The following is a 15,021-nucleotide window of genomic DNA, read 5'->3' on the forward strand; positions in this document are numbered from 1 at the left end:
AAACATGGGATCACGAAGAACGGGACCTTTAAACTAATTATTATTAAATGCTCATGGTCAATCAAAAGTTATCATTGCACTCTACAAAACTGCAATTTTTGCAACCATACATGTTTGGATAAAAAAATAAATTGTGCTTAAAAAAAAAAAAAGTTATAACATCTATACTGGAAAATAAAACAACTTTCCCTCTACAGATGCCATCAATCAGATAAAGCAAGACCCCATTCCAGAATTCTTATCCGTGGATCACCAGGGGAATAAAGGAATCTTTTAAGTGAGGCCTCTTAATGATATTACCTGAGGATCAGATCGATAGGACCTCACAGGTAGAAATAATCTCTAACTATCTCACTAGGCAGCAATGCTCGCTTTAGTACAACTGTATGAACTCAACACATGACCTTAAGAAGACAAGTCCAACAAAAACTATAGTACAAAAAAAAAAAAAATACAGACAAGAAAACAAATTTTTTTCCCATAATTCCAGTCACCACCAATCAGATTCCGTCCTTTTCCGTTCTTACCACTGAGAAGTCTTCGGCGCTGCATTCGACTCCTCTGAAGTAGCAGGACAGCAGCATTTCTTTAATGTCGTGGCCCGTTCGATCGTAGAACTCGCGCATGTTGAAGGGACGGGGCTTGAAGACGGAGAAGTCCGCCTTATCCTTCAGGGTCATCATAACGCTCTCCTCCACCAAGTGTGTATCCCGGATCTCATACCTGATAAGATAAGACGCCTTCCTTTAGAAAAGCATGTAGAGTCTAGCACATTGAATGACAATCACTTACCATGGTACCATCAATGGACATACTCCCATACTTTCCTGTCTGCCCTCAACAGAAAAAAACTAAACAAAAAAACACTAAACTTCCAGACCTGACAGACCGTGATGTGAAATCATAAGTAATATGCAAGTTTTCACTCAAATGCAACATATTAAAGTTAACAAATATACAAAAAAAAGTATTCATTTGAAGTAGGCAGCAAATTGTGTTAATTAAGTACTTTAGTGTGCAATATGAAGAGATTTTGCAAGTGATTACATGTATAAGAAGTTATATGACTAGCCAAAGAACATTTACCATAAACTCATTTTAAATTTTGATAACATTATAACATTCTTGATATAAAATGGTATTGTTTTTAGAGGCATATAGCATGTCAACTAAATCACCTCGTAATTTTATAACATCGTAAGCAGAATGTTGTTTAGTTTGAAGTGCACTACAAGTATCATAAGCAGCAATTGTTCACCGATATGACACTTCACAGTTGAGGGCTGCATTGGGATTGGGAGTAGGCAGCTTGCGTATAATAAAGCGCAAAGTGATAAAGTCATAAAGGCTTGTGACCCTGGAGCACTAAACCAGTCTTGAGTCTCTGGCAAATATTTGTAGCAATAGCCAAAAATACATTGTATGGTTCAAAATTATTATTTTTTCTTTTATGCCAAAAATCATTAGGATATTAAGTAAAGATCATGTTCCATAAAGATATTTAGTAAAATTCCTAATGTGAATATATCAATATAATTTTTTTTTTATCAGTAATATGCATTGCTAAAAACTTCATTTGGACAACTTTAAAGGAGATTTTCGCAATATTTGGATTTTTTATTTATTTTTTATTTTTATTTTTTGCACTCGCAGATTCCAGATTTTCAAATAGTTGTATCTCAGCCAAATATTGTCCGATCAGAACAAAACATACATCAATGCAATGCTTATTTGTTCAGCTTTCGGATGATGTTTTGAAAAAATATTATGACTGGTTTTGTGGTTCAGCGTCACATATATGTAATTTGGGTATACTAATCCAGCAGAAGATTTAGAAAAACAACGAACAAAAGGATGTTGCGCATGCGCGGCCACAACAAAATTAATAAATGACTCATTTGTTCTCGTGTTTTAAAAACGTTGATGCTATAAGGATGAGGAGGAAAAGACTCAATAAAACAACTGCCAAACACTGCTCCCAGATCACACGAGTATGTTTGCTCACACCTCAGCCGTGACGCTGATAATTAACCTCGCAATTAAGACTCCCTTAACGGCGTGACCACAGCTTCCACTCGCTGGTATGGAGATAAACATGGGGTTGCCAGATTGAAATCTCATGCTAAACATCACTCTTTCATGTAACTGACATGCGATGTTATTAAACAGATTGGATAAAGTCATATTGTGACATGTTAATTGAATAAAATGAGCAAAACTTGTTTAGTCTCTAAAACATGTAAGAAACATCATATGGTGTTTATGAGAGCAAACAGGTGTGAAAACATCTGTTTGAAGGAGGGGGTTTCATTTCCGTCAGACCATCAGCATCCTTCAGTCGCTGTTCCTCGAACCCCTCGCTGCACAGACGAGCTGTCAGGCAGCTGCAGACCAAAGTAAAAGATTAATGGAGGTGGTGAGACAGACGGACTCGAGAGAGACACGCCAGCACACACAGAGAGAGCCGTCCCCGTCTCACTCCCAGCCCATTATCCTCTTAGTCTGCACCGCTGTCAGTTCACCGCTGTCCACACTGACCACAACCAGAGCACTTGACGGGCTCCCATTGTACGCCTGCCCTAATCACAGACCTCCCTCAGTGTGTGTGTGTGTGTATGTGTGTGTGTGTGTGTGTGTGTGTGTGTGTGTGTGTGTGTGTATATATATATATATATATATATATATATATATATATATATATATATATATATATATATATATATATATATACATATATATATACATATATATATACATATATACATATATATATATACATATATACATATATATATATACATATATATATATATATACATATATATATATATACATATATATATATATACATATATATATATACACTCAAAAAAAAAAGTTGTTGAACGAACTTAAAAAAATTTGAGTAAACTTTTCCACGAAATTTAATTATATTTTCCAAACAATATCGAATTAGTTTGAAATGATTTGTAGTAATCTTGTTGTACAAACTTAAATTATTTTAGTCAAGACAACAAAAAGAAAATTGGTCCATTCTACTAGATAAAGTTCTGCCATGCCTAATAGAGAAAGTTGTGTCAGGTTAACTACTCTGAATTTTGTCATGCCTACTATATAAAATAATGCCATGTTAACTACATTCAATTTGGTCATGTCTACTATATCTATCAATGCAATGTCAACTACAAACATTTTTGTCCTACCTACTAGAAAAAATTTAAATCATTACACTTATCTAACTTGATTCTACAGTTACTTCCAAATGAAAGTGAAATACATGTTCTATTACATTAAAACCTATTTACTGTATACCTATAGTCTACTCCTGTGAAGAAAGTCAACATGTTAAAAGTCAGTCCATTTAGTAAAAATCTGTATTTAAAACATGAGCACATTTAACCTTGAGTGTCTTCTTAAAACTGCAAATATGGCAATTAAACATGCTCACTAAGTTAAGAAATGACAATGCAAATAAAACATGAGCATATAAGAATAACAAAATGTTATTTTATTTTGTTTTCTTAAACATGAGATTAAATGTGATTGAGAGACTTAATCACCTCTGCTCATCATGCAAAAAATCAGATACAACAAAAACACATGAGCATACAAGGAAATAAAACAGCATTCACAAAGGGATCCTCAAACAGCACACCCAAGTGAAGAGTTTTGTTTTCTGCGCCTGTGCTTTGGCAGACAATTTACACAAGTTCAGCTCGAGAATCATTTTTTGGAGCACCTTAAAAGTGTAATGGATCTCCTATGGATGAGTAAGATTTAAAGAGTATATTAGTCCAAGTAGCATGGCTGTAGCCAATGCTACATTACCTAAACCAGAAAGCACCTCCACATCTTCCAGCACAATGCAGATATCTTCAGGGTCTTCTGTTGCATCAGCAAATTCATGCCTTCATCACAGAATCCCTAAAAGGTCTTCTTTATGTCCGCTTCGGTTCTTGCAGGGTCATCATCCTTTGGAAAAAAAAAATATATATATAAAAATTGTAAATGTATGGCATATATATATAGTAAAAAAATAATAATACGGCATGTTTCTTTTTTTTTTTTTTAATGAAAACCCCAATACAAACATTAAGAAATGTGCACTCAGCTTATTTTAGACTTGTGGACCTCAATGGTATAGTTCTAAATCATTAATAAATAATGGTACAGTAGTGTAATTAAATGCTATAATGTGGCACTGAAAATACACATATTTGGAGAGAAACAACAGTTATTTTTAGTGAACAACTCCACTTCCACAGCACATTCAAACCGCCACGAGCCATCTTAAAACAATGCTATGGCGTTCGGTCACCAGATCACAACCCAACTCAACACCTTTGGCAGACTGTTTTCCACTTTATAATGGAAAATACAGTGCCTCTGTCAATATCACAACAATGAATAACTATGCTACCTTAAAATCTCTAACTATCACTCAGTGACTGTTTGAAATTTTTAATTCATTTAGATTAATGACATTAACAAATTACATTTATAAAATCCAGATATTCTCAAGAGCCATTGATACTTCGGTAACACTTTAGAATAATCTCCATTAGTTAATGTTAGTTAATTCATTAAGTAACATGAACAAACAATGAATAATACATTACTGTATTTATTCATCTTTGTTAATCTTAATGAAAATACAGTTATTCATTGTTAGTTCATGCTAATTCACAGTGTATTAACTAATGTTAACAAGCACAACTTTTGATTTGAATAATGCATTAGTAAATGTTGAAATTAACAAACTAAGATTCATAAATGCTGTAGAAGGATTGTTCTTGCTTAGATCATGTTAACTAATGCAGTAAACTAACATTAACTGATGGACCATTATTATAAAATGCTACCGATACTTATTTCAAATCAATATTACTTAACTTTAACCAAAACTGGGCACAATTAAAACAACTGCTGACAGCACACCCTTCCCTCATTCTCTGAAAACGGTTGAGTTAGAGTACAAGCTTTTTTTCAATTTTTTTAAGAACAGCGTAGTCCTTGGCACCACCAAATTGGTGCAAATCTTTTGTGTACTTTAATTTCATCTATAAAATCATTAGTCACTTTATTTTCAAACTAACAAAATGGATGCAATGCCATTCACCTAAACGAGCGCCTTGTAAAATATATTACTTTATTACTGAACAAACGGAATGTAATTACTTTGTATGTTAAAGGTATATATATATATATATTTTTTTTTTTTCTCTTTAAAGTGTGACGTGACATACAGCCAAGTATGGTGACCCATACTCAGAATTCGTGCTCTGCTTTTAACCCATCCAAGGTGCACACACACACACACACACACACGGAGCAGTGGGCAGCCATTTATGCTGCGGCGCCCGGGGAGCAGTTGGGGGTTCGATGCCTTGCTCAAGGGCACCTAAGTCGTGGTATTGAAGGTGGAGAGAGAGCTGTTCATGCACTACCCCCACCTACAATTCCTGCCAGCCCGAGACTCGAACTCAAAACCTTTCGATTGGGAGTCCGACTCTCTAACCATTAGGCCACGACTACCCCGTGAAGCCTGGAATTAAACTGCTGTTTTTCATCAGGCCCAAAGTTTATTTTCCATTTCCGTCACTAATTAAAGGGATAGTTCACTTTCAAATTAAATTAGGTATGTTTTAGCTCAACTTAAGGGCATCCAAGATGTAGGTGTCTTTTGTTTTCGAAGTAGTTTACATTTTTATATTTTTAGGTCAAACCGTTCTTGTCCGTGTCTCACATAATGGAGGTCTATGGTCACCACCTCAAAGAGCATGCACAGAGAAGTCCAAATTAAAGAATTCCCCATCGTATGTACACATTGATGACCTAAGACACAAAACGAGCGGTTTGTGTAAGAAAATTAACAGTATTTATTTTGGTTTTATCTCCTGTACACAACCACGTCCAACTGATCTGAGTGTGCGAGTGCTTCTGGCTTAGTCTGCGCAAGCACGGAAAGCGCCGGAAGCGATCTCTCACGCGTGTACGTCACTCATTGTTTATTGTTGACCACACAATACACCACCAATCTGCACTGTCTGAAATATAATGCAGTAACTGTAATTATTTGTTTATAATGCACCCTATAATCGTTGCAATTACAATAAACACAACACATTACTCACTCTATTGACAGCGTGCCATTGGGTCCCTCTGGCATTGGACGTCGCCTCCAGTTTATACGTGGCAAACTAAACGCAACGTGCAAAACGCTGCGGCTCAACAGCGGAGGAAACTCAGGTCTTCAGTCAGGCTGGTGTGTGATACGATAATGTCCTTGTTGTCGTCTTGTAGTTGTTCCATTCGTGACAACATATGTTCTCCAGTTCTGTTGGCATCTCACAACACTTGCTACTAAAACACCACCAATTTTTAAGAGATCTCGGTCTCTGAGGCTTGAAGACGTGCTGCCGTAGCGGATGCTTCCATGATCGCTCCCGAGTACTTTATCTGTGTATTCTGGTTCAAATAAATATGGCTGTGACAAATTCAACGTTGTCTGTTGATATATTGAAATCGTCTTCCATTGCAATTTCCTGTACGTATAAATATGTTTAAATCTTCACAGTGTAAGTTAACACTTCGGAAATCTCTGTGTAAACCATAGACAGTAAGTGGAAACAATAAGTGCGCTTTCCGTGCTTGTGCAGACTAAGCCAGAGCGCGCACACGTCACACAACAGGAAGTACTCGCGCCCTCACATCAGTTGGACGTGGTTGTGTACAAAAGGTAAAAACTATATAAATACTGTTCTTTTTCTTACACAAACCGCTCGTTTCGTGTCTTGGGTCATCAATGTGTACTTACGGTGGAGAATTGTTTAATTTTGACTCCTCTGTGCATGCTCTTTGAGGTGGTGACCATAGACCTCCATTATATGGGTCACAGACAAGAACAGTTTGACCTAAAAATATAAAAATGGGAAATACTGCGGAAACAAAGACACCTACATTTTGGATGTTCTTGAGGTAAGCTAAAACATACCAAAATTTAATTTGAAAGTGAACCATCCCTTTAAGTTTTGGTTCCTTGCCACTGCCACCTTTGGCGAATGGGGATGCTTGACTGATTGCATAGACACTATTGGAAGAGAGTTGAACTGGATGATGACATCACTGAATAATCAATGAACTGACTTTTTCTTAAAAAAAAACAAAACAAAAACTGTCTGTTTGTTATTGTCCTCTTGCATTATCGACAAACTATTTTCCTGTTTAATTATGCTGCTTTGACAATGTGTATTGTGTAAAGTACTACATAAATAAAGGTGAATCGAATTGACTATTAAGAACTGTGCTTATCAAACAGGATGATATCACGTAAACCTAAACCAGTGGCTGTGTGGAGTACAAAGGTTTAAAGAGAAGTTAACATCAGTCATTTAATTCATATCGGAGCTTTACAATTTACTCAATATTTTAAAATTAAAAAAAATGTACATTAACTCTTTACCCATCAGCAGTTTTTGACTCTATACTCACCAAATACTCCATCATATTCATCTTTATTCAGGTAGATGCATAGATCATTGAGAATGCACTCTTGCTTGGTCTCCATGGCGGCATTGTAAGAAAACAGACAAAACATTTTTTTAAGTTCCGATATTCATACATTTGACACCGTTCAATACACATCTCTGAGCCATTATGCATTACAGAGCACTATATCAATAGCTTGTATTAAAAAGCAATATATAAAAAATAAAAAGAATTTAAAAAGAAAACTGAAGAAAAAAAAATACTACCTGAGACACTGGCACCAATCACATCTTGAATCTTTTTTCTAAACACTCCACCCTTTTTGGTAAACACTTTTAGCAGATCATCAGAGAACAGATCCAGTTTGAATTTTGGAGTGTAAAGGAAGGGTTGTGATCCGATGAAATTCATCATTTATCTGAAGACATAAGTTACAGAGGTCTTGTTTATGGGCAATTCAGCAAAGACAAAAAAGGTTAAAGTGCTACAAAGAAAACAAAATATTTAGTACAGGGTCAGGGTGACAACTTATTTATGACAGAAATCATTTTCGATTACTCCTCTTGATATATTAATCGCAAGTAACAGAATAACATTAACTTACACAAACAAGCGCTTGGAGAAACCAAACGTTATTAGCTGACTACACAGACATAATGTCGGTCCATGACCATAATCTAGCTAGCAGAAGAAATGCAAAAACTCCACTTACAATTACTGAAGCAGCGAAATGTAATACTTACGTCGCTAAAACACTATTTGTTGTTTAAGACGAGAGACTCCGTGAACGCGGTGAATTCAGTCACGAGCACGTGAACTTAACAAGCGTGACTAATCTAAAGCCTTGGATTGGCTGCTGTGCGCTTTGATTGGCATCTCAATCGTTTTAACAATGACGAGCAATAAATTAAATATAGATGAGGAAGACCTAAAATATACATTTGAAACTTTGTCACCCTAACGACAGCTAAATGCAGAGTAAGAATTTAAAATCCTAGGGGACAATTTGGCCATTTCTAATTATCGGGCGTGTCTTATGGCCCTGGTTTTATACATTAATTCATGGTACTGAAGGGTTTTCTGTTCTCTCTTGTTATGCGATGCTTCATTTTAACGTTATTTGATACTTTTAGTAAAAAAAGAAAAAAAGAAGGTCTGCACCACGTGCTGAATCCAGAAACCTAACATCAGCTACAAACGACACACTTAAGAGCTATTTTCATACATTGCTTATCGAAAAATAACTTTCTGGTATGCAACAAGATATTAAGAAAGCATATTTTAATTAGTTTGTTAATTAAATAAAATTAGATGGACGGTGATAGATAAGAAAAAAAATGCCACTTACCCATCTCACATGTTCGCTGCTGAACAATCCATCTGCATCCGTTTCCGTTGATGACGTGCATCCGGTTAAGACGAACAAAAAATATTCTTGTTGACTCAATTTAAAAAAATGTTGTAAACCTAATTTTTTGAAAATTACATTGTTCATGTTAAATATAATTAAGTTGACACCATTTTTACAAAGAGTTATGTTGTATGTGCTCATTTTAATTAATTAAATTGAACAAAGAGCAAAAATCATTTTTTTGAGTGTATATACATATATATATATATATATATATATATATATATATATATATATATATATATACATTATATTAACATTGTGATATTAAAACTCACTACTTCACTCTGACATGGTGATTTAATAAATAAATAAAATGCAATACTCTCATTAGCTGGGATTTCATAAGTGGCATGTTAATCATTCTCTTCAAACCAAATCATTTTCATTTAAAAAAGACAGCAATATTTCAAATCAACGTGAAACTTCATTCACATGCCATTTCACTTCACAACTACAGTTTAACAAAACAAAATAATGCGCAGGGCTTTACTTTATTCATAGATAACAATAATATGTAGATAGTCATTTTTGATTATGCCTGTAATAATACTAATTATTAAAAACTAGTACGAATTAATACTATTTTGACTTGCATCTTGATATTTAATTTCTGATGACAGATTATGAAGACAAACATTTTTAGTTTGTTTCTCTTTAAAAAACAAAACAAAAAACAGATTAAATATATTTCACAATAACACCTGTAACATATATTAACCAAGTCAGTTTTGACTTTATCAATATTATTGACTTACATCTTAATATTTCAGTTTAATTCTGATGAAAGATTACTAAAACAGTAAATCTATATCTTTAAATGTATTTCTATAACTAAGATTTTGAATAGTTAGTTTAAAAAAAATTTATTTGGTTTATTTTTTACTATATTAAAAATACTATTTTAACTTAGTCTTGATATTTCTGTTTAATTTTTTATACAAAATTACAGACATTTTTTCCATGGTTTAAGTTTTTTTTTCTTTAAAATAAGAGATGAAACATTCAGAATAAGTCCAGAATTATATATTGTAAAGTAGATACATTTTATGCATAGTAAATTTTGACTACGTCAATAATACTATTTTGACTCAAATCTTTACATTTCTATTTAAGTAAATGGTCATTCTTGAAATATTTTTTTTATTATTATGAGATTAAACATTAACAACAAGACCAGAAATGCACTGTATAAACCATATAGTCAGTTTTAAATATGTTGATAATGCTATTTTGCCTTGATATTTCTATTTAATTTAATGAACGATTACAAAGACAAACATTTTTAATTCTTTCTTTAAAATAAAATTTTGTTTTTCTTTCAAATAAAACACTCACAATAAGACCAAGAACAAACAGTAAATAGTAAATACTCAATTTAGATTTTATCTTGAATAAAAGCCAAAACTGTGATTCAAGTTTGTTTCCAGCTCACAATAGTTTCTCGTCCTCTCTCTGATCTCAGAAAGAGTGGCAAACGGCCAAAACTAAATTGAAAATCCTCCAACTGCTCCTCTGACATGATCCTGCGTGGATTTCCTTTCAGCAACTCCCAGAAACACTGTTAGCACCTCTCAAAACCAGGAGGATTGATGTGATAACACTGGTCCTGTGCAATGACAATGAAATCGTGTTTTACCCGAGTTACGTGTGAGTTTGTAGTCTCAACTGAATGTGATCGATTGTGTACCGAAGATTACTCACGAAAAAAACTGAGCAAACTTTGGACTGCAAGCTGAAACAAACAAGCACGAGTGTGGGATCGACCACTGCCAAAGACTATAGAAACATACATAGACATACGAACACGGTCTACTCACATTACTATGAACGGGGAAAAGTGCAATGCTCAATATGGCCACCGTAATGAAGGAAGTCCCGCCTTCCAGTCAAAATAGCCAATGATCAGTCTTTACAGACTGATGGTCCTTTGTGGGAGGGACTCTGCACAAGTGATCATACTTTCCTTAAGAGGGACTTTGCTACTGCTTAGCGGAGAACCTGCTAGCCTCACCCTTTATATCTTGCTTTGCTAATAACAGGCATACAGAAGACCGACAGCTCTGCAAGACTGACCACAGCTCAAGATGAACTCAATTTAAGACCACCGGCTTCACCATCTCCACTTCCACGGGTGGATATTTTCTGGCTCTAAGTAAGTCCAGATCAAAATCTGGCATTTGTGATTTATTCACCTTTAGAGAATATTGAAGTTCGACCAGTGGCCTGTTAAAGCTTTCTTATTAAATGCCTGCTGGGAGCAGTTCGCTTGTGAGGCCTACCTGTGAGCGTGAGTGGAGTGCTATTTCTCTCTGTTAGACCGAGGATATGGTTATTTACAAAGCAGTGTGACAAAGTCAGTTCAGAGCGAGACTATTTGAGTCAATATTGAAAGCTTTGCATTTAGATACTGCTTCATTAGCTGGTCTTTTCGAAAATAAATGGCCCAAAATCTCAAAACTGACCACTGAATAAAACAATGGTTTTGTCTGTAGTGTCTTGCCTTTGTATCATGGTTCTTCAGCGCTCTTGCACCTTCTCCTGCTCTAGTGGGTCTTCATTCAGACTCACGTTTTGATGATGGCAACAGGAAGCAGATGGCGCCAGGAACTCCAACTGAGCTGGGATGTTTCTGTATCTATTCCCTTGGCGGCTGCTCTGTGTGTGTGTGTAAATCTTTAATATTGCCCTGCCAGAACTCCCTAAAGTAATCAGCATGAAGCTCTGTAAGTGGAGTTGGGAAAGGCACAATTGGATTATGGGCCATAAGCATGTTCATTTTTCAAAGATGGTATAACTAACAACAGAGCATCTTCCTCATCGCACTTTCAGCACAGAATAAACACTGGTTTTCCTCAAAGAGACTTCTCAGCTTACAGGAGAGGTGATGCGGCTTGATTAAACGTCACGCCACAACAAATGCCCCGATATTGTGCATTAACTCCGAGAATGAACTGTTTGGGAAGTCTCAAAAGTCTTCCAGGAGATTTAAAGCAAGGGTCCTTCACAATGCTGGTGTTATTCTGGAAGCCAACAACTTGAATATGAACAATGAATATCTCCTATTGTGCAGTTTGGCTGTGCATTAAAGCAGTAAACAAATGCAGCACACATAGAGGCTGTACTGTATATTAAGCTTGAATTTCCATGGTCCAGGATGATTTTTGCTAGTTAAAGAGAAAAACAGGGAAAGCCAATGGGATCCATTTGTTTTGGACCACTTTGATTTTCACTGATATTCTTCAAAATATCTTCTTTTACGTTTCATATTAGAAAGTCTGTCACTAACAGGTTATGAACAACATAAAGGTGGTAAATGATGACCAAAGCTTAATTTGGTGTGAATTATACATTTAAATTCTGTTTTGGTGCTGGTGGACTAATTACTTCTGGACTACCAGGTTAAAGTTGCTTGTTGAAGTCTGTTGGGAAACCAGCACACCGTCATACTTAAAACTAGTATTAAAAAAGCAACCGTGTTAGTTTTCATGCAACTTAAAGGGATAGTTCACCCAAAAATTAAAAGACAGTTAAAGTCAATGGGGTTTAATGATGTTTTCGGACCCCATTGACTTCTTTTGTGTTTCACAGTAAAAAATAAAGAAAAAGCAAGTCAAACGGGTTTTAGATGCCAGTGGTACCAGTCTACTGTAGATGGTGCACCAACTAGAAATCTGGTTTATCCAGGTTAGAAGTTAAAGGGGGGGTGAAATGCTCGTTTTCACTCAATATCCTGTTAATCTTGAGTACCTATAGAGTAGTACTGCAACCTTCCTAACTCCAAAAAGTCTTTGGTTTTATTATATTCATAAGAGAAAGATAGTCTGTACCGATTTTTCCCAGAAAAACACGACCGGCTGGAGGCGTGATGTGTGGGCGGAGCTAAAGAATCACGAGCGCCAGTAGGCTTTTGCGTTGAGAGCATGTGGAAGCTGAGTAAAAAAACCAACCAAAACAAACCATGGCTAACAGTCAGATTCAGCCGTATATTTATGATCCAGAATCAGATCCGGAGGCTGAAATTTAACAAGAGCAGCCTCAGCAACGACGTCTCTATGTGGTATGTACTGAAACTGTATATATTTGCTTAGCGTTTTTGGAAAATGACTAAGTTCCACTTTGTCGTCTTTTTTTTTTTTTTTTTTTAAGCTGTACATGAGGAAAGTGCAGTTTGATGACAACATTGCATGTTGTTTACTTGATGTGCTTACACGCCGATAGCTAAGTTAACAACATAGAGATATTTGAAGCAGTTTTACTCACCGCCTGCGGTTCCAACACACGATCGTGACCCTTTTTCGTTGGGACTGCATTATCCTTAAGAAATAAACGATGTGCAAATCCGGCGTCAAACTGGGCCTTGTTTGTGAAACAAGCACCTTCGAAATGCAGGGAACAAACAAAAACACTTGCACAACTCCGTTGATGCTCTGTAAAAATAAACTCCATCCACTGGTCCCTTAATGCCGTTTCTATTTTGGTAATCTGTGCAGGGTTGTCTTGCCCTGGCAACCAAAAACACACTTCTTTTGTGACTTTTCGCGACGCTCTCGCTCTGATCAGTGATTGTCTGTGCTCAGCCTCTCAGTGCTCTGCTATACGGGAGCGCGCGCTCTTCCGGCAGAAGTGCCCGTAGGACCCATATAAGGAAATTCCGCTCCATCTAATGTCACACAGAAAACTCAAAAAAAAAATTCCGAAACTTGTGACAAACCGGAAGGAATATTTTTGGAACAGAAATACTCCTTCAAACGTACAACTTAATTTTTGAAACTCTGTCCATGTTTAGCATGGGAATCCAACTCTTTAACAGAGTAAAAATCTCAGTATGCATGAAATAGCATTTCACCCCCCCTTTAAAGTTGGTGATTGGTGGCTAGCTAAAAGCCTGTTAGGAAACCAGCACACCATCATACTGAAGACTAATCCAAAATACAATTTGCCTAACCTTAATTTATTTAAAACCTATGTGAGTTTCTTTCTTCTGTCGACCACAAAAGACTTACTATGTAAGTCAATAGGGACCAGTTTCCTTACCCACATTCTTCAAACTATGTTCAACACAGGAAGCACATAGAGGTTTGAAATGCCATGAGGATAAGAATATCATGACAGAAGTTTATTTTTGGGGTGAACTATCCATTCAGCCATGCTAACACTCTGAAACCATCCGTTCTGTCACCAAACAAGCCCTTTAGCCACAACACCGTCTTGTTCTGCTCTTCCACCTGCTCTGTTAAACTCTCTCAAGAATAACATTACCATTTCCAGGCTGTGAAGCCTCACAGAAGCATTTCCCAGACGCAAAGGCGTGAAATGACAGAGAGCCAGTTAGCACAACGGGGCCTTTATATCAACACAGAACCGGCGCAGTTTCACAAACATAGCTAATTACATGGGGATAAATCCTTGTTTATCACATGGCTTATGAGACACAAGTTAATTGCTTCCGTTTGTCAACCCTCCAATCCCTTTGAAGCCCCCTCGGCTCCCGGTCGCTATGCCTTGGCTCTTACCGTAGCAACACTGGCTTTTCACGGCATGGCAACACGAAGTAACATTGCAGAGAATTGTGTGAGTTTTTTGTAAACAAACCAAATGGATGTTTCAAATACCAGGAGTTTGCAACCAATCAGAACAGATGTATATTATTTAAAATAATACAAAAATACTGTTGACTAATTACTAGGGCTGCATGATAAATTGCATGCGCATCTTGTCAGTAAAGCCGGTTATGTAATCGGTGGTACATCTTGCGCAGCTTGTCAGTGAACAACGAGAAAGCACGCAAGTGCTGGAAATTTAACGCTGATAACAGACATTTTATCCTACCGGTCAGATTTTCCTACTAGTGTTTACTGCGCATGCGCACATCAATATTGCGTCCTTTTTCTCATGTTAACAATGTTATTTAATGTATCTGCATTACTGCAAAGATATGTTTAGGGTTGGGGTGGGTGTAGACTTTAAAAACGCAATTTAATTGGTCGAAAAAATTATTGTTGGTTTCCTGTAGCTGTATCTCTTCTAGCTACAACCGTGAATATAACACAAAATTACTGTATTTGCATTACTGTAAGGGTAGGTTTAGGGTTGTGGTAGGTGTAGACATTAATAAACCA

The 15,021-nt window shown here is 36.2% G+C and overlaps 1 protein-coding gene across 1 annotated transcript in view; it reads right to left on the reverse strand.

Moving 5' to 3' along the window:
• Positions 1–15,021, reverse strand: part of LOC113076266 (acid-sensing ion channel 1B) — a 133,790-nt gene that overhangs the window by 110,102 nt on the left and 8,667 nt on the right. Inside the window, exon 2 of the mRNA XM_026248927.1 lies at positions 528–723. Coding sequence (XP_026104712.1) covers positions 528–723 — 196 coding nt within the window. The remainder of the gene's footprint in view (positions 1–527; positions 724–15,021) is intronic.

This window comes from Carassius auratus, unplaced genomic scaffold (assembly GCF_003368295.1).
Source record: "Carassius auratus strain Wakin unplaced genomic scaffold, ASM336829v1 scaf_tig00019517, whole genome shotgun sequence".
NCBI classification, from domain to species: Eukaryota; Metazoa; Chordata; class Actinopteri; order Cypriniformes; family Cyprinidae; genus Carassius; species Carassius auratus.